At 37.7% G+C, this 18,320-nt stretch overlaps 1 protein-coding gene across 3 annotated transcripts; it reads right to left on the bottom strand.

Annotated features, from left to right (window-relative positions):
• Nucleotides 1-1,282: 1,282 nt before the first annotated feature.
• Nucleotides 1,283-16,553, bottom strand: LOC123752818 (uncharacterized). 3 transcript variants are annotated; one of them, XM_045734849.2, is made up of 5 exons: nt 16,365-16,553; nt 7,158-13,568; nt 5,706-5,891; nt 5,211-5,445; nt 1,283-2,287 (listed from the first exon to the last, which is right to left on the bottom strand). In XM_045734849.2, the coding sequence occupies exons 2-5, from the start codon at nt 13,566-13,568 to the stop codon at nt 1,425-1,427; spliced, it is 7,695 nt and encodes a 2,564-aa protein (XP_045590805.2). In that variant the 5' UTR covers nt 16,365-16,553; the 3' UTR covers nt 1,283-1,424. The 3 variants fall into 3 exon arrangements, with proteins under 3 accessions (XP_045590805.2, XP_045590807.2, XP_045590806.2); XM_045734851.2 differs by having other exon boundaries at nt 1,283-2,284; XM_045734850.2 differs by lacking the exon at nt 16,365-16,553 and adding an exon at nt 16,056-16,194.
• Nucleotides 16,554-18,320: the final 1,767 nt, after the last annotated feature.

Below are 18,320 nucleotides of genomic sequence, written 5' to 3'. Positions count from 1 at the left end.
TGTTCTATAGGTATGCGCTATGTTGAGCAGGGTGGTGCATACTTTTGATGAGTACTGTGTGTTTATGCATGTATTAAAATAAACAAATATATATATAATCACACACACAGTACCTAATAGCCAGAACTGCACTACAGTACAAGGCCTAATAGTCAGGATCCATTTTGACTTGTAACCAAAGCACTTTTTTTCTTAAATTGCTACAAAGAATAGTGTCTAATGAAGAGGTAATATTGAAAAGATTAATTTCTAATTTATTTAGGCTTAGTCCTACCTATGTCAGGAGTTTTGTAATAATAGGAATATTTATGTTAGGTTAGCATGTCAAATTAAAAATATTTTTGTCTCTTCAAATTAAAATATCTATGAATAATTAATATACAATTTAATAAAAATTTAATGTTTACATAAATTCAGGTTGCCAAGCCAGCTCTGGTTATTAGGTATGATTATACATACATACATACATGACAATGTCATACCACGAAGGAAGGATTTGGTCAGGAATTTCCTTAAGATCTTTCGTATTTAATAATACATCTTTAGAAGGAAGGATTTACAATTCAGTGGTGTGGATATATAGGTAGGAATGAGGTGAGGCGAGAAACAATGCCTTTAATGAGGTAAGAGGATATTAATAAGGCATTAAATGTGTATCAATGATCTTACTCAAATCGTTTTTGAACTGATCAATAAAAATGGTTCTAAATTATATAAACCACTACTAGGTTCAAATTCCATGATTTTGTAATCTGTATTAAATTCAATATTATTTCTATTGAAAAAATGTTACAATTCGATATTAAAGAAGCCCTCTCCCAATCAATTTGGTGAGAACTTTCTGACAAATGAAAGACAAATGAATGAAAACTTTCATTTGTCAGAAAGTTTTCACCAAATTGACTGAGAGGGGGCTTCTTCAATAACAAATTGTAAAGTCATTTTCAAAGAAACATTATTGAATCGGCTTTAATACAGATTACAAAATCATATAATTTGAACACTAGTAGTGGTTTCTATAATTTTTGACTGCTCAGTTAAAAAATGATTCAAATAATATCACTGATACATATTTAATACCTTATTAATATCCTTTTATCTCATTATCGTTTCTTACCTCACCTTATTCCTGCCTATAAAACCACACCACTGAATTGTAAATCCATCCTTCTGAAAAAGTATTATTAAATACAAAAGTACTTTAAGGAAATTTCTGTCTTAATCCTTCCTTCGTGGTCTGACACTGTCACATTGTTCATCAAGTGTTAATTTCTTTGTGATTAAACACACATACATATGTATATATATACATACAGTATGTATCTGTATATCAAATTTTGTTATAAAGAGTACATCATCCATACGCTCATACTGTACTTTAAGAGCAGAGTCACTTGGTACCAAGTTTATATTAAAAGTTGAACTTAATGGTATCTGGATTTCTCCCATCCTCTTCGTCCATCACTGCCACTCTCTGATCTTTGGTTATGATTTTTTTTTTCTTTCCTCCAATCCCCATCCCGTGGATGATAGCTTTCTCTCTCTCTTATTTCTTCCCTTTGTCCCTTCCACTCTTTGTGGTCTCCAGCTTCAATTTGTCTCCCATGTTCTCGTTGCTTCCAACGTTCTGTAACTTTATCATCATCCTTTGCCATCTCTTCAAAATCACTTCTCTTTCTCTTTGAATCTCTTTCCGGGCTCTCGTGTCTTTTCTTTCTTTTTTCTACCCTATCACCATCATCATCATCTCTAAGCTCTTGGTCATTTTCATCATTACTCTCACGACTCTTAATTTCGTCCTTATTTTCTCTTTTTCGTTGATATCCTGCATCTTGGTCTTCCACTCTTTTCCTAGCCTCTGATCTAGTGTGATCGTTATTTGTTCCTCTTCTGTCTCCTTCATAATCATCCCTATGCCTCTCTCTCTTTTCTGTATTTTCACCTTCCTTTCTCTCTCTTGAAGATGCATGATTCTTTTTCCTTTCATCTCTTTCATATCTGTCGTCTTTCTGTCTATCTCCGCTTTCACTACTACCCTCTCGTCTTCTGCTCCAATCCTCAATATTCCTCCACCTCTCCCCTCTGTCTCTCTCTTTAATGTCATCTAAATCTTCCTCCCTGTACCTTACAAAAGCTTGCTCTTCTTCACTATCACTCATTTTCTTGCTAATGGATTTATCACCAGATCTTTCACCCTTCTTGTTTGTTTTAGATTTGCTTTTGCTGGACACACTTTTAATCTTAGTTTCTTTCTTCTTCAGGTTCTTCTTTTTTCTCCTGTCATCTTCTGAATGCAAAATAAATTTGTATTAGGAACCTTTATGAATGCCTAATGTATACTTTGCACTACTGTATAACAAATGTTGATAATACAAAGAAATGGCACTAGATTTGTCCCTGAACTAAAGGAACTTAACTGGGGAAAAGCAATGATTATTTTGCACCAGAAAACAATAAAAAGGTTCAGAGAGAACAGTCATTACATACAAGTAGTATACTCGGGACCATCAATAAAGTGGGCAAGGGCAAGTTCTTTCAATGGGGGTGGGGCTGGGACAATGGAGTAGGGCCTGGACTGTGGAGTAAGGCCTGGACAATGGGATGGGGCTGGGACAATGGAGTAGGGTCTGGACAGTGAAGTAGGGCCTGGACAGTGAAGTAGGGCCTGGACAGTGAAGCAGGGTCTGGACAGTGAAGCAGGGCCTGGACAGTGAAGCAGGGCCTGGACAGTGAAGTAGGGCCTGGACAGTGAAGTGGGGCCTGGACAGTGAAGTGGGGCCTGGACAGTGAAGTGGGGCCTGAACAGTGAAGTGGGGCCTGGACAGTGGAGTAGGGCCTAGACAATGGGGTGGGGCACAACAATGATACAAATGGAAACTGATCACTCAAGACAATAATAGCCATTTCTTAGGAGTGAGAGTGCCTCATGAAACCTTACACAATTAGGCAGGGAGTTATGTTCTCATAGGTCATGTAGTAATAAATTATTGTCAAAGACCTTATGCAAAAAATAAAAGTTCTTGGCCAATGTTTGAAGGGATCCATTATATAAATGTCAAGAGATTGGATGGTGCACTGTACTCATTATTCCACCCTGCACTCATTATAGCACCCCTAGAATTATTATACCTATGTACGTGTTAAACCAATTTTTTGTGCCTTGAAATAAGATGGCTTTGTGATACTAGAAGAATAGAGGAATAGGCAATCTCAAGGGGGGGACCCATCACAGAGAGCATAAGACTGTGGGTAAGTCCTCCAAATGCCCACGAAAAGAGCAGAGATGAAGGAATTATATAAGTAAGGATCAAAAGTGAGGAAGCCAGCTGAGGGAGGACAAATGAATGTAATGAAATGCCCATTTCTGGGCGAGCCCCGGAGGCTCACTGAAGCTATCACACTGATTCAATGCCAAATTTCTAGGTGCCATCAGTCGCAGAGTTCTATTGGCCTAATGAAAACCATGCAGCCCATTCCCCAAAGGTTTCAAAACGTCAAGAAATAGGTGAATTTAAAGTGTCTTCTCCAAACCTAACAGACTAAACCAGAGGACCCAAAACAAAAAAACAGGACAGTACGTCACTTTCGCAAGCTGCTTCCATTTTCTAGTACTGTACGACAATGTTTGGCCATAGTAATGCATACGAGTGAAAAGCAATGTTTTATGTAAAAGGACAGGTTGAACCTCGAGCCAGAACCTGGTTCCCTCAGAGGTGCAGGAAGCGGTGGCCTATGAACACTAGCTGAAGTAAGTAATTATTAAAACGAAGGCACCAAGCTGGAACACTAGCTGAAGAGGTACCAGAGCCAGCTGCAGTGCACACCAACCGCCAAAAACATTCCCTAATCCAGAGCAAGATGGAAAGCCAAAGACTCCCAGCATACCCCAAGGACGAGGACCACCCCAAGCGAGGAAGCCCCCTGACGAGTGTGTTTCCCGAACCCCCCAGAAAAGGTAACCATGACAATGAAAGGGTAGTAATTACAGAGTGTACAAGGAAGAGAAACCTCAGCACATTTACAGTAGTTCTAATACTTGAAAACACCAAAGAAAATCGGAACACAGAGCCAGAGGAACAGTCACCACTCGGCACACTACATCAGTCAAGAACAAACCAACAGGGGCCTGGTTTGATGAAGTTTTGGTTGTTTGTTTCCTTTTTAGGGAAGTTCTTTTGATGTTTTGAGGGTTTGTGTCTCATCTTAAACCATGCAATGGTTTATTTTGACATGCCTACCTTTCTGGGCACCTTCATGGTGATGGCAGAAATCACACTTTAAATGTAAAGTATTCATGTGCCATCACTCCCTGAAGCTCTTCTGAGGGGCCAGGTTCTGACTCGTGGTCCCCAGTAGGCAAACAACAACATAACTAATGACACTCAAATAGTATGGCACTTTAATCAGTAAGCTAGCTTCAGGGGAGTCGACAGAGCTCCCAAGAAAAAGTATCACAAACTTGTTTTTGCAACTATAATACAGTAAAGCTTATTAATAAAACATTTCTAAAATATAAATACATTATAGTGGGGTTCCATCTCTGGTGCAAGTGTAGGGAGCTCTACAACTTGTGACAAGTAGCCTTGTACCCTGCATGTAACCAATGTTGTAACCCTCTTTGTGTAATGAAATTTTAAAATAAAATTAGATATATACACACAATACATTATAAGTACTATATTTTAAATAATATTTAAAAATATGCAAGGTTAGCAAAAAAGTAAGAAAAAATACAATTGGTTGGAAATTGCTTAACATGATGAACTGATGATCCGTATTACATTCAGTACCCTCTTAATTTTGTTTTTCTTTAGAAAACTGAAATCCGGTGGGTGAATTTAGTCTGTTGTTTAGAAGGTTCTGCTATAGGGAGGTTCAGATTTGGCAGGGGTGCACTGTATGCTCAATACCCTATTAATTATATTTATTTGTAATTTTGTTATATTTATCTCTATCATATATCTGGATTAAATGGTAGCTTCCTTTCCGATGGACTAAGTAGCTGTAGAAACCTGCAACAAATCCAGATTGGATTTCACCCAGGTGTTTATTTTATAGTAAAGCACTAAGAAAAAAAAAACTTACCTGTTCAAATTTGATGATGTAACTAGACATTTATTTTCATGCCTAATATTACAATTATAGTACCACACTACATTTGCAGTACCTATTTACCTTATATTCTAAATTTAATGAATATTATCACTTACCAGATGAATCCTCTGACTCACTTGATGAATCAGAACTATCACTGCTACTTTCTGAAGAGCTCTCTGAACTGCTGCTGCTGCTGGAGCTACTACTGCTACTACTAGTGCTGGTACTGCTGCTACTGCTGCTGTCACTTTCACTGCTACTATCACTGCTGCTATCACTCTCACTCTTGTTACTATCATTTTTATTTAACTGCTGCTGCACAGGTGCCACTACAGCCGTTGGCTTTGGCTGTAATTAAAAGAAAGTTTACAAAATCAGAATGTATAAAGCTTACGAACCTAACAAATAAAGTACAGCATTGAGGTTAGACAAAAGTTCTGAGAACAGCGTGACAGTTGATATCCATGACTAATATTACCAAAAAAAAGGTTGTGAATGTAAGAATGAAATAAGAAAGCAACATGTAAGATCAGGTGTCAGCTGTATTCCAAACCCAAACTGAAACCCGCTCAGTTGTCTGTATGTTATATAATGGGTAAAAAGCTTACTTGAGTACGTAGAAATTCTCGTAGTCCATCAGTAAGGCCTCCTAAACCACATGATGTAAAGAAATTGATTGCAAAGCGAGTATTTCGTGGGTTGTCTCTTGGCAGCAAGCCCTCAAAAGCTGCGGCAAGAGTTGGATCCCTCAGTCTCTCATTAAGTTTTGCTAAACTCATAAACTCTGCAAGTTCCTGTAAAATATTAGATTAATAAGTACAGCATGCAGACGAGGAGTCACAATAACGTGGCTGAAGTATGTTGACCAAACCACACACTAGAAAGTGAAGGGACGACAATGTTTCGGTCCGTCCTGGACCATTCTCAAGTCGATTCTCACAATCAACTTGAGAATGGTTCAGGATGGACCAAACGTCGTCGTCCCTTCACTTTTTAGTGTGTGGGTTGGTCAACAATAAGTGCAGTATATTATTTTAGAATATAATTTTCAGGATTAAAAAATAAATCAGCAATAGGCCTATACATTTCTTAGGAAAAGGCAATTTTCATATTTTTTAAAATACAGTATCCTGCTTGCATATTATTCATGAATTATTCAGATGCTAAATGATGCATAAATGTTAAGAGTATGATTTAGACACATGTGTAGACAGGCAAATTATAAAAAGGATAATAGAACTGAGTAATGTGCTAAAAATGTCAAAAACTTTAGTAAAGTAACATGTTTAATTCGACCAATCCTAAAAAAATTACAGAATCTCTAACTTCTATGAATGGAATATACAAAATATGTACTGTTGTACAAAATGTGCACGTGTACAAAATGTACACATTTTGTACTAAGGAATATTGAAGGACAACAAAAAAGTAAAACAAGAATAACCATAAATCTATCCTGTCTTAGGCCTAAATAAACAATCTTAGGCCTAATATTCAAAATCTTAAGGCTAATTAATTTAGTTCATATATGTACAGTACTAAATCTAGGAAAAGTTAGGTTTGGTTGTCATCATTCTTTGGCATTCTACAAAATTAACAAAGTAATTATGGAAAGAAGGCACTAAGACTGGGAGGACTATATTGTAACGCTTGTTGCAGGATATTCAAAAGGTGCCAATATCACTCAGGATGCCAACACGAGAACAAAAATACAATGTGAATATCATCAGAGCTATAGGAATCGCCAAGGATACAACTGAGAGACAAGGAACCTACAGGGCCATTAGACAAGTGTCATGATATGAAGCAACGTGAGGATCTTTACAGCTAAATGGTAAAGATAAACATCACATAAACCAGAAAAGTTGTACAGCATTAAGCTTTAGAGACAATAAAACAAAGCAGAGAAGAGTATGTGAGCAAAGGGGTATAAAGAAGAATATCAGTGAAATTTAACAAATAAAGTCAAGGGCAATGTGAATGAATTAATTTAATCATTCTAGTCAAAGGATAATGTACAAACTAAAGTAAACAGAGTTACTGGCAAATCTAATACTTACTTGGAAAAGAATTTTAATGAAGACTCGTGAAGAGCTAGTTGTTTCGTCCTCATTTAAGCGAATATGACTCAAAACCTCCCAAGAAATTGCATCTGAAAATAGTAAATGAGCAAAGAGTCGAGCCACATTGCGAAGTTTTTCTGTTTCAAGACGATGACATGTGTCATAAGCATCCTTGAAGATCTGTTGAAAAGGTTCCTGATAAACCTTATTGATCATACAGAAACGTTGAGCCAAAAGACCATAGAACTTTATGTATGTTCGTTGTTGAGCACAGCAATCCAGAATCATGTTGCATAATTCAGTCTCCCATCCTGGCTTGATTTCACCCTTAAGAAGTTTGTGGGCACATTCATCTACATCCAATGAAGACTGTATAGTGAGATACACCGTGCGACGGAATGCCACCATGTTTGTCTCGGTCTGATCAATAATGGTCTGGGCCTCTTGCTTTTCATCTTCATCTTCAGTTCCTTCATCACTATCAGAACCAATCTCTGACCCTCCTTCTGAACCACTTTCATCACTATCCTCCCCAAGGATACCAGCACGAATTTCTTTGTACTTTTCTTCACTCTCTTCATATTCTGTGTCATGTTTAAAGACATTAAGGATTTCTTGACCATCCAATTTTCCATCCAACTCCACAATATGTGTAAACTGATCATCTTCTTCAACAAGATCCAATTCTTCTAGGACAGAGGGATGATCTTTGAACCCATCTTTAACAATGGCAAATATAACTTCTAGCATGTATGCAACACGTTGCTCTAATTTACCTTCATGCAACACATGCCTTAATGTTTCAAATATAATTTTCATTCCCCGAGGACTGACTTCATTTAACTTCATGCCACACTCTGTAAGGAAAGTAATAGCTAGTTCACATGAATCATTTCTTGATTTCTCTGCAACTTCTGATTCTTCAGTAATATCTTTAGCTCTCTCAAGTAGGAATGTTAGAATCTCTAAAGCCACAACTTCATGAGCAACTTGTTGGTTAATAAGATGCGCAATAAAGCGACAAGAAGACATGCACACATTTTTATCATTTCTTTTAACGCCGCGTCTTAGCTGAATTACTAAACGTTTTAGTAACAATTCACCAATCTGTGGAAACTTGCTATTTATAATAGCAACCATAGCAGCATAAACATGAGTAAATGTTGGTGAGAATGACTGAGCCTGCATGAGGGCTCTACATAATACACCCCTTCCACGGACTATGTTTTCCTGAAGCAACTCTCGTACAATGATACCTATGTTTGAAACATTAACTTTATTAACAAGACCATTAATAGACTTTTTAAGTGCTTCCCATGCCAATCTCTGGAAAACAGCACTTGACTTATCTGTGATCTGTGCTTGCATCATCTTCAACTTTGCTGGGGGAATATAGGCACCACCAGTCCTGGTTGTCAATGGGTCCATTACTGGTTTTTTTATTAGCTCCTTAGTTGATGGTTTAGGGTCTTTACTTTCATTCTTTTTGTCTGCAACATCAAGGTCATCTTTCCGTCTTTTAACATTTCTGACCTCGTCTTCATCACTATTCTTTTTGTATTGCTGCTCATTCTCTTTCCGCCTTTCATCACTTCTATCTCTATTTTTTCCTCTTTCTAGTCCTTGCCCTCTGCCTCTTGGATCCTCAATCTGAATGCCTAGTTTGTCAGCATATTTATTCCAATAAGTGTCACTTGTTTTCAGCTGCTTACCTTTAGGCTGTCGCGGGACTTCCTTACTGTGGTCCTCTCCCCAGTATCGCCCTCCAATCTGTGGTTCTTCAGAATCCTGCTCCCTAGTAGAATCTTCATCCTCTGAGCTATGATATCTTGGTCTTTTATCATTCTTGGCGATTTTATCATCATTGGCATTGTTACTTTTTTTGTCCTCAATTTGTGCATCATATCTACTGTTAGAATTGGAACGTGACCGAGAGCGAGATTTTTTGTCCTTGCTAGCACTTTCTTTGGTTTGTGATGGGCTTGTACCTTTAGAGCTGCTTTCCAGAGTTTTGAGCTTCTTACTAAGGAGAGCATCTTTCTCTCTCTCTAGATTTTCACTTCTTTGGCGAATTTCTTCTTCTATTTGCAACTGTTCTTCTAACTGCTTTTTTTTCCTTAACAACTCTTGTTCAGTTGTTTCATCACTGTCATATACTCTTGATCTATCTTCCTTTATGTTCTCATCACTTTCACTAGTACTGGAAGATTTTTTGCTCTTATGCTTCTTATGTTTCTTTTTCTTCCTGCGATCATCTGGTTCAGAACCTTTTTTGAGCATTTTTGATTTACTTTTTCCACCACTTTCATTTTTGTTACTCTCAGATTTGCCACCTCCCTTCTTGGCAATTTTGGGGGGGACTCCATGACACTCGTTGTCAGTACCTGATCCCACCTTCTGTTCTTCCAAAGGTTGAGCTGTACTTCTTTTTCTTCCTGGCAACACTTTTCGCTCTGAGATGGCAACATCATCTCTCTCAATATTAGGATCTGTCTCTATTTTCTTCTCATTCTTTCTATTAGACTGTTCCTTGGAATTTAAATCATCTTCTCTAGAAACAGATTTTCCAATTACTTTCCCTTCCAATTTTTTATCAGTTTTATGTAAAATCTTGCAAGTACCATGATCCAAGAGTGATTTGACACTTAGCTCAGGTGTCCTTCCAGTACTGGATATGTCTTCTACTAAATTACCTCCAAGATTTAAACCTGCACGAAGTTCTTTTTCTTTTTCTTTTGGGATATCAGAAACCCTGAGGTGTTTACTATCTGATTCCATACATTCACTGCCATTATTCTTACTTGAATGTTTATGACTATTTCTCTCAACTTCAGCATCATCACTATCAGTGTCCTCACCAGATTCTCTCTGATTTTCATTACCGATTTCTTCTAGACTATTTTTATCTTGGATTGATTCAGATTTTCCATCTACAGATTTTACAAGTGCCTGTGATCTTTTTGCAGGTTCTAAATTGTTAACATTGCAAGCAGAACTCTCACCTCTCTTATCTGACTCTTCACGAGCTAAGTTCTGGACTATTATTGCTTCAGGATTATCGTTTGAGCTTTCACTTTTTTTCATTGCAATTTTATCACCAGAATTACATTTATCAGAGCTTTGATCCGTCATTTTTTCTGTTACTTTTTCAGGACCTGATTTTTTCTCTCTCAATTTTTCAGGCACCTTTTCAAAACCAGTCTTTTTCTCAGTAAACTTTCCAGGACCTGCCTTTTTTCCTGTCAAATTTTCAGGTACCTTTTCAAGGCCTATCTTTTTCTCTGTAATTTTTTTTTGTATCTTTTCAGGTACCTTTTCAATTATTTTTTCAGGCCATGCCTTCTTATCTTTAAATTTGTCTTTTTCATTTTCACTACCTGCCTTTGGCTCTGCCAATTTTTCTAGTACCTTTTCAGGACCTTCCTTTGGCTCTGCCAATTTTTCTGGTACCTTTTCAGGACTTTCCTTTGGCTCTGCCAATTTTTCTGGTACCTTTTCAGGAACCTCCTTTGGCTCTGCCAATTTTTCTGGTACCTTTTCAGGACCTTCCTTTGGCTCTGCCAATTTTTCTGGTACCTTTTCAGGACCTTCCTTTGGCTCTGCCAATTTTTCTGGCACCTTTTCAGGACCTTCCTTTGGCTCTGCCAATTTTTCTGGCACCTTTTCTAGACCTTCCTTTGGCTCTGCCAATTTTTCTTGTACTTTTTCAGGACCTTCCTTTTGTTCATCCAATTTTTCTGGTACCTTTTCAGGACCTGTCTTTTCCTCTGCCAATTTTTCTGGTATCTTTTCAAGACCTTCCTTTTGTTCTGCTAATTTTTCTGGTACCTTTTCAGGGCTTGCCTTTTGTTCTGCCAATTTTTCTGGTACTTTTTCAGGGCCTGCCTTTTGTTCTGCCAATTTTTCTGGTACCTTTTCAGGGCCTGCCTTTTGTTTTGACAATTTTCCTGGTACCTTTTCAGGGCCTGCCTTTTGTTCTGACAATTTTTCTGGTACCTTTTCAAGGCTTGCCTTTTGTTTTGACAATTTTTCTGGTACCTTTTCAGGGCCTACCTTTTGTTTTACCAATTTTTCTGGTACCTTTTCAGGGCTTGCCTTTTGTTCTGCCAATTTTTCTGATACTTTTTCAGGGCCTGCCTTTTGCTCTGCCAATTTTGTCGATAGCTTTTCAGGACCCGACTCTCGCTCATCTATTTTTTCTGGTACCTTTTCTGGACCTGACTCTTCCTCAGCCATTTCTTCTGTTTCCTTTTCAAGGTCATCCTTTTTCTCAGTCAATTTTTTCGATACCTTTTCAAAATCTGTTTTTTTTTCTCTCAATTTTTCTGTTACTTTATCAGGACCGGTCTTTCTCTCTCTCAATTTTTCTGTTGCCTTTTCAGGTCTTACCAACTTTTCTACCAGTTTGGCTGTTACTTTTTCAGGACCTACCTTCTTCTCTGCTACTTTTTCAGTTACCTTTTCAAAACTTGTTTTTTTCTCTGCCATTTGTTCTGTTACCTTTAGATGATCTGTCTTTTTATCAGTAAATTTGTCAGTACCTGCCATTTTCTCTATCAACTTGTCTGTTACATTTTCAGGTAGTGCCCTTTTCTCTGAACAATACTGTGTTACCTTTAAAGGACCTGCCTTTTTTTCTGTCTGTTCTTCAATTACTTTTTCATGATTCGTCCTTTTCCCTGTCAATTTCTCTGTTACCTTTTCAGGGTCTGTCAGTTTTTCTTTTATTTTTTCAGGACCTGTCAATTTTTCTTTTACCTTTTCAAGACCTGTTAATTTTTCTTTTACTTTCACAGGACCTGTTCTTTTCTCTGTCAATGTATCTGTTATCTTTTCAAGACCAGTCTCTCTCTCTCTAAATTTTTCAGTTATCCTTGCAGCAACTGTCTTTTTCTCAGTAAATTTTTCTGTTACCTTTTCAATACCTACCTTTTTCTCTGTTAATTTTTCCGTTATCTTTTCAGGGCCTGCCCTTTTCTCTCTCAACTTTTCTGAGGCCTTCACAGGACCTACTTTTTTTGTTGTAAATTTTTCAGTTATTTCAGGATTTGAGATTTCAGTGTCAGTATCTGAACTTTCACTATCTTTCCTCTTATCTGGAAGTTTACTCGAAGCTCTTTCGACTTTAGCTTTTCTGGAACTTGTTTCAATAACATAGGCTTTCTTTTTCTCCGATTCCTTCACCATTTTTTCAGGCTCGGAGATTTCTGGTCTGTCATATTTTCGAATATTCAATTTTTTTTTAGGCTTTTCAGGTTCAGAGTTGTCTGAATCAGAGCTAGAAGAGCTCCTATTGGTTCTATTCCGTTTAGATATAGTTTCAGAACTTTTTTCCGGCTCAGAATCTTCAGAGCTACTATCACTATCTGAAGAACTCTTGCTCACTTTCTTTTTTAACACTTTATGAAATACTTTTCCTTCAATATCTTTTACACCAGCCTCTGAATTTGAAGTTTTCAGGGATTTCTTTTCAAGGTCCTTTTCAAATTTCTTTTTTTCAGTTTTCCCTTCTGTAGATTTACTTGGTTTAGCATGCTTCTTCCTTGTATATTCATGATAACTTGTGTCACGTTTTTCTGAATGTTCACGATCACTGCGAATAAATTTCTTTGTACGTTCGTGATCACTGCTGTCACGTTTCTTTGAATGCTCACGATCACTGCTGTCATATTTTTTTGAGTATTCATTATCACTACTGTCAGATTTCTTTGCAACATCTGTATCGTCAGCAGAAGAATCAGTAGTACTTGAATGTGCCTTCTTAACCTTTGCATCTTCATCTGATGAATCATCACTGTCATCAGATTCCTTCTTTTTCTTTGTGTCTTCATTAGATGAACTGTCACTGCTTGAGTCACTAGTAGATGAGCTTCTTCTTGACCTTCTATTAGTTCTTCGACTTCTGCGATCTGGGGAGCGTGATGATCTGCTAGTTCTTTCTGGAGAGTATTCTTTGTAATATCTTTCTGACCGTACATTACGGCTATTCATCATGTCCATCCTATTTCTATTTCCATATCTGTCCCAAATTCTACCTCTGTGCCTAAATCGTTCATCTCTGCCTCTATACCTATCCCAACTTTGATGTTCATCATCAGAACTAGAGTAATCTCTTCCATATCTTCGTCTATCACCTCTCATATGATCCCTGTTTCGATGATATCTTTCATTTTTCGGATGATATGTGTGCCAACGATTCCGACCTCTGTTCCAACCTCTTGTTTTTTCCCTCACATATCTTTCTCTACTATGACTTCTGTCTCGACTTCCACTTCTCCTGTTATACTTTTGATATCTATCTCTTTCTTTTTCTCTGTCATGTCTATTACTTCGCTCTCTCTCATGACTCCGCCTATATCTGTCTCTTCGATCACTCCCAGGGGAGCGAGACCGACTGCCACTGCCCATCTGGAATATGAAAAAAAATGAAAGGTAACAAACACTACTGTACAATCACTGACTGGGCAACACTGCCTTGAATGTGGCCTATTATATAAAATATAACATTCAAGCTATACTAAACATTGGGTTATCAATATCAAAATATCCAACATCTAATAGCTAGTTCCTGTCCTTCATAGAAATGAAAAGTGTATAAATTTTAAATGGTAAATTTTACTTGTATCACCATTGAAATATGCTACAAAGGTGATTTTATCCAAAAAACTAAATATTTTTTATTGCAGTTAGTTGAATAAGGCATCCCCAGTCCCCATGCCAGATATATCTCACAATCTTTATCCATAAGAGAGAATGTCTGTCTCTTTTCAAGGTTTGAGGCCAGACACTTACGGCTAGCTTCATTAAATTTTGCAGATTTAATGGCGATTTAAATTGAGTGTGTCATAGGGAAGTCGGGGTTGGCTATAGCTACTTGAAAAGAGCTATGGCCCCAATGCCCCTCCTTCACTAAGCCTGGGGATGTGAAACATTTGGCCACAAGTCCATAAAATAGCATTAGTTTAACCCCTGGGCTGCACCACTGATTATACAATGCAACACTCAGGTGCACATAAAATAACAAAAATTATAACAAAAAAATTATTTCTTATACTGTTAAAATGAATTTACTGATCATGGGAAAATTATAAAAAAATTGTATGTGACTTACTTTGGCCATGATAAAGCCTGAAAGTCTCACAACACGTCACGATTTATGTGCACTCATCGAGCAATCGCCCCAGGGTGGTCGCTGTTTATAGATTTCCAAATACTAATACAATTGCATTCTCAAATATCTATCTTGAGATGATTTCGGGGCTTTAGTGTCCCCACGGCTCGGTCCTCGACCAGGCCTCCACCCCCAGGAAGCAGCCCGTGACAGCTGACTAACACCCAGGTACCTATTTTACTGCTAAGTAACAGGGGCATAGGGTGAAAGAAACTCTGCCCATTGTTTCTCGCCGGCGCCTAGGATAATAATCTAAGGAATCTAATCATAACCAACAAACTCAACAAAAATCACATCATCCTAGGTGAAAACTTAAACATTGACCTTTGTCAACAAAATAGCCCACAAGTCAACTAATTCCTAAACAGCATAACTCCTATATGTCAATCTCCATGATCACCAAACCCACATGAATCACTCAAACATCCACTACAACCTCGGGCCACATGTGGACTAACATAACAACCCCCCTTGCCTCTGGTATAATCACTGACAGAACAACCGGTTACTATCCTACCTTCCTCACAGCAAACATGGACATAACACCTTCAGATACCAAGAAACGTATCTTCAGACTACACAGCAAAACAGCAATAGGGAATCTCATAAATGCACTTCACAATATAAACTGGGAATCTGAATTCAATAATACACAGGATATAAATTCATTAACCAACATCTTTCTCTCCAAAACTCTAAGCCCCTACAACACACACACTCTGTCCTCTCCTCATCAGGAAAGTAAATGGTAAAAGATTAAACAACCCTTGGCTCACAAGTGGCATACTTAAAGCAACTAATAAAAAACAAATATGAAAAAAAAGTTGTGACCTAGTTACAATAGTACTGTAGTAGTAAAGAGATACTCATCAATGCTAACTAGTAAAATAAGTAGAGCCAAACTTTCCTTTTATGAGAATAGTTCTAAAGAAGCAAAAGGATATATGAAATGCACATGGAAAGCCATCCCTAACATCCTAGGATCTATACAATAATCACATGACAAGCAGATAAAACTCCTTAAGGATGGTTACACACTTGCAATAGACCTAGAATTTAATAGCTTCTTTTCATCAATTGGTGCTAAGCTTGCAAGGAAAATTTAAGTAATTAAAAAATGAACAATTTAAATATGTTAAATTTCTTCAACATTTCGCATGTGTTAGTCTACTTCTCATTTAGCATTTACCTTACGGGCTCACTATAGCCCGTGCTACATGGAAATTTTGTTCCGAGAACCTGAATCTAAAACAACAAGTAGTATTTACTCCATTATAAGTATAGTATAACAATTTTTAATTTAATTATAGGTATTTTAAGGTTTGTGCAAAGTGCCCTGCATTACTGGGTTGGCTAATTTAAATTAACATGCAACCCCTTGTACCTTCAAATATACCTCTGTATTGTATTTTATGCATATGTTGTTCATAATAATATTGCTATCATCACCGTCATTATTATTAGTAACACCATACACTTCTTACACAATACCAGTATACACAGAACAACAATCTCTCTGACTTTTGTTAGGTTGTGAAAGGGGATGTTAGAATAGGTAAAGTTAGGATAGGATAGGCTAGGCTAGGCTAGGTTTGTTTAGTTTTGATGTAGAGATATACAACATTTGGCTCTTTTAGAACCCTTGGTCCACAGTGATCACAAAGGGCCAACATTTACAATAAACATGACGAATTTCACTGCAAAATTGTAGTTATTCGGATTACCGTGATATTCAGGTCCAGCCATCGACGGTAGAGCCAGTAGCCATCGGGGTCTGTAGCCAGCAGCTATAGCAAAGCTTCTAACTTAATTAACACAAGCCTACGAGGCGAGTCTGCCAGGTTAACAAAGTGGCCACAACACAACACAGCATAATATCAACAAAATTCAGTCGAGATAATTAATCTAGTGGTCACATATGACCGCAGTTACAAATGTTTTGCAAACTTTTCTTGCGTCCAGTTTCCTCACATTATCTGACACACCAGCCTCACTCACACTAACCTAAGGGTATAACAGACAATCCAACTTACACTGTGCGTAATATGCTAGCTACACACACTGGGTTATCTCCTGCCAAATAACAAATAGCTAGTAGTTTTGTGATGACCTCCACAAATGTCGGCTGCGTTCCCGGAGACGTGAGCCAGTTGTTCTTGTAGACCACGCATCCGGATCACCGGCCCTTCCTCCCTCCTTATATATTCTCTCTCTCTCTCTCTTGTTCGGTAATACGTTTATTGTTTGCGATGTGTGTCTATGTATGTATTAACACGATGTACTGAACGGGGTGAGAATAGCTTGAGCTACCTCATCCCTTTGTGTGTATTTTACCTCAATAAACTTATTTCAATTTCATTTTCCTTCTCTCTCTCTCACAATCAGCATTTATCTATGGCTCCCATAACACCCTACCATCATCCTACACTCTAAACCATCAGCGATATATTCTTATGTACATTTTATTTTGTTATTTATATATACAAGGTACAATGGGTTGTGCAAATACATATGTTGCTGATTAAGTTGTAGTATATTCTCGCATTATTATTATTATTATTATTATTATTATTATTATTATTATTATTATTATGTTTAGGTATATACAGCCATATAACATGCTGCTATTCTATAGGTATTCTGCTACTCTATTAAAACTATAGGGGAACATATATGAGGGATTAGTTTAGATGGAAAGTTAGCTCATCTAATATCCCATCTCACAAATATATCTGTTATAGTAAGTACCCTCAGGCTTCTTGCCGATATACCTATAATTGTCAGCTGCTAGAACTGGTCAAAGTCTACGGTGACGTGTACTCACCTAGTTGTGCTTGCGGGGGTCGAAATCTGGCTCTTTGATCCCGCCACTAAACTGTAAATCAACTCGTGTACAGATGCATGAGCCTATAGGGCTCTATCATATCCACATTTGAAACTGTGTATGGACATCTGGTCACCATTTGGTCCAGGAGACATCTCCCGTCACGCAGGGTGCAGTCGCGCCTCCACAGATCTCCAGTATCAGCTCTTGATACTGGTAATGGCTTAAAAGGGCCACCACTTACGGGCTATTCATGCCCGTGCCACCTCTTGGGTGGCTTAATCTTCATCAATCAATCATGTGTATGGAGACTTGGAATTGAATCTGAAGAGCATTGGGGATAGAATTTCATAGATTAATGTAGCCTCTGCCATTAGATTAATGAGAGGTGGGAAAGCTAATGAATTATTCTTCTCAGATCAAAAGGTGGGAAGTAATGAACAATGTATGATAAAGTATGAGAAAATATATGAGTACAGTGTGTTCTAATGTTATAAAGTATGATGTTATTCCAAAATGTATTTCTTTGCCTAAGAGACAATTCACACCACCATGGGAGAATTGTAACATAGATGTAGTGATTATTCCCTTGCAAAAGAAAAAAGTGTGTATGAGATAGGAGAGCTGTGGGCAACATATGATTGTATAATTAGAAAATTACCTGCAGAAAACACTCTACATGTATATTTGTGATGGGTCAGTAGCTAGGGATGGAAAGCCAGGATGTGGAGTCTTGATTAGGGAGTACACTGACATCGGCACTGTAGATACTGTTATTGGACGCCGCTTAACTGACAATGTCTCTTCAACGCAGGTTGAACTCCAAGGTGTATTATCAGGATTACAGGAAGTAGTCAAATGTGGTAAAAATGCCTGCTTCTTCATTGACAGTACAGGAGCGTTAGTCTTTAAATGGTGCAGTCATCGGGAGGACAAATCCTTCATGCAAACCGCACCTACTATCAAGAAGAAAAGTCTTTAAATAGCAGACGACCAGTTTACCCGTTTATTCCACTAAAATTAAAGTCACCAATAACATAAATACTGTTTGACCTAGATGCTCTAGTTATTTCATACCGAAGTAGGCATCCATCAGTCACAGGAGTCTATGGAGTTGCGCTCTGGTTGTCGGTCTGGAGTAGCCTCTCCAGGGCACAAAGCCAGG

This window comes from Procambarus clarkii, chromosome 17 (assembly GCF_040958095.1).
Source record: "Procambarus clarkii isolate CNS0578487 chromosome 17, FALCON_Pclarkii_2.0, whole genome shotgun sequence".
In the NCBI taxonomy this organism is placed as follows: Eukaryota; Metazoa; Arthropoda; class Malacostraca; order Decapoda; family Cambaridae; genus Procambarus; species Procambarus clarkii.
Note: the sequence above shows the minus strand (reverse complement) of the source record. Positions and strands in the feature narration are given on the sequence as shown.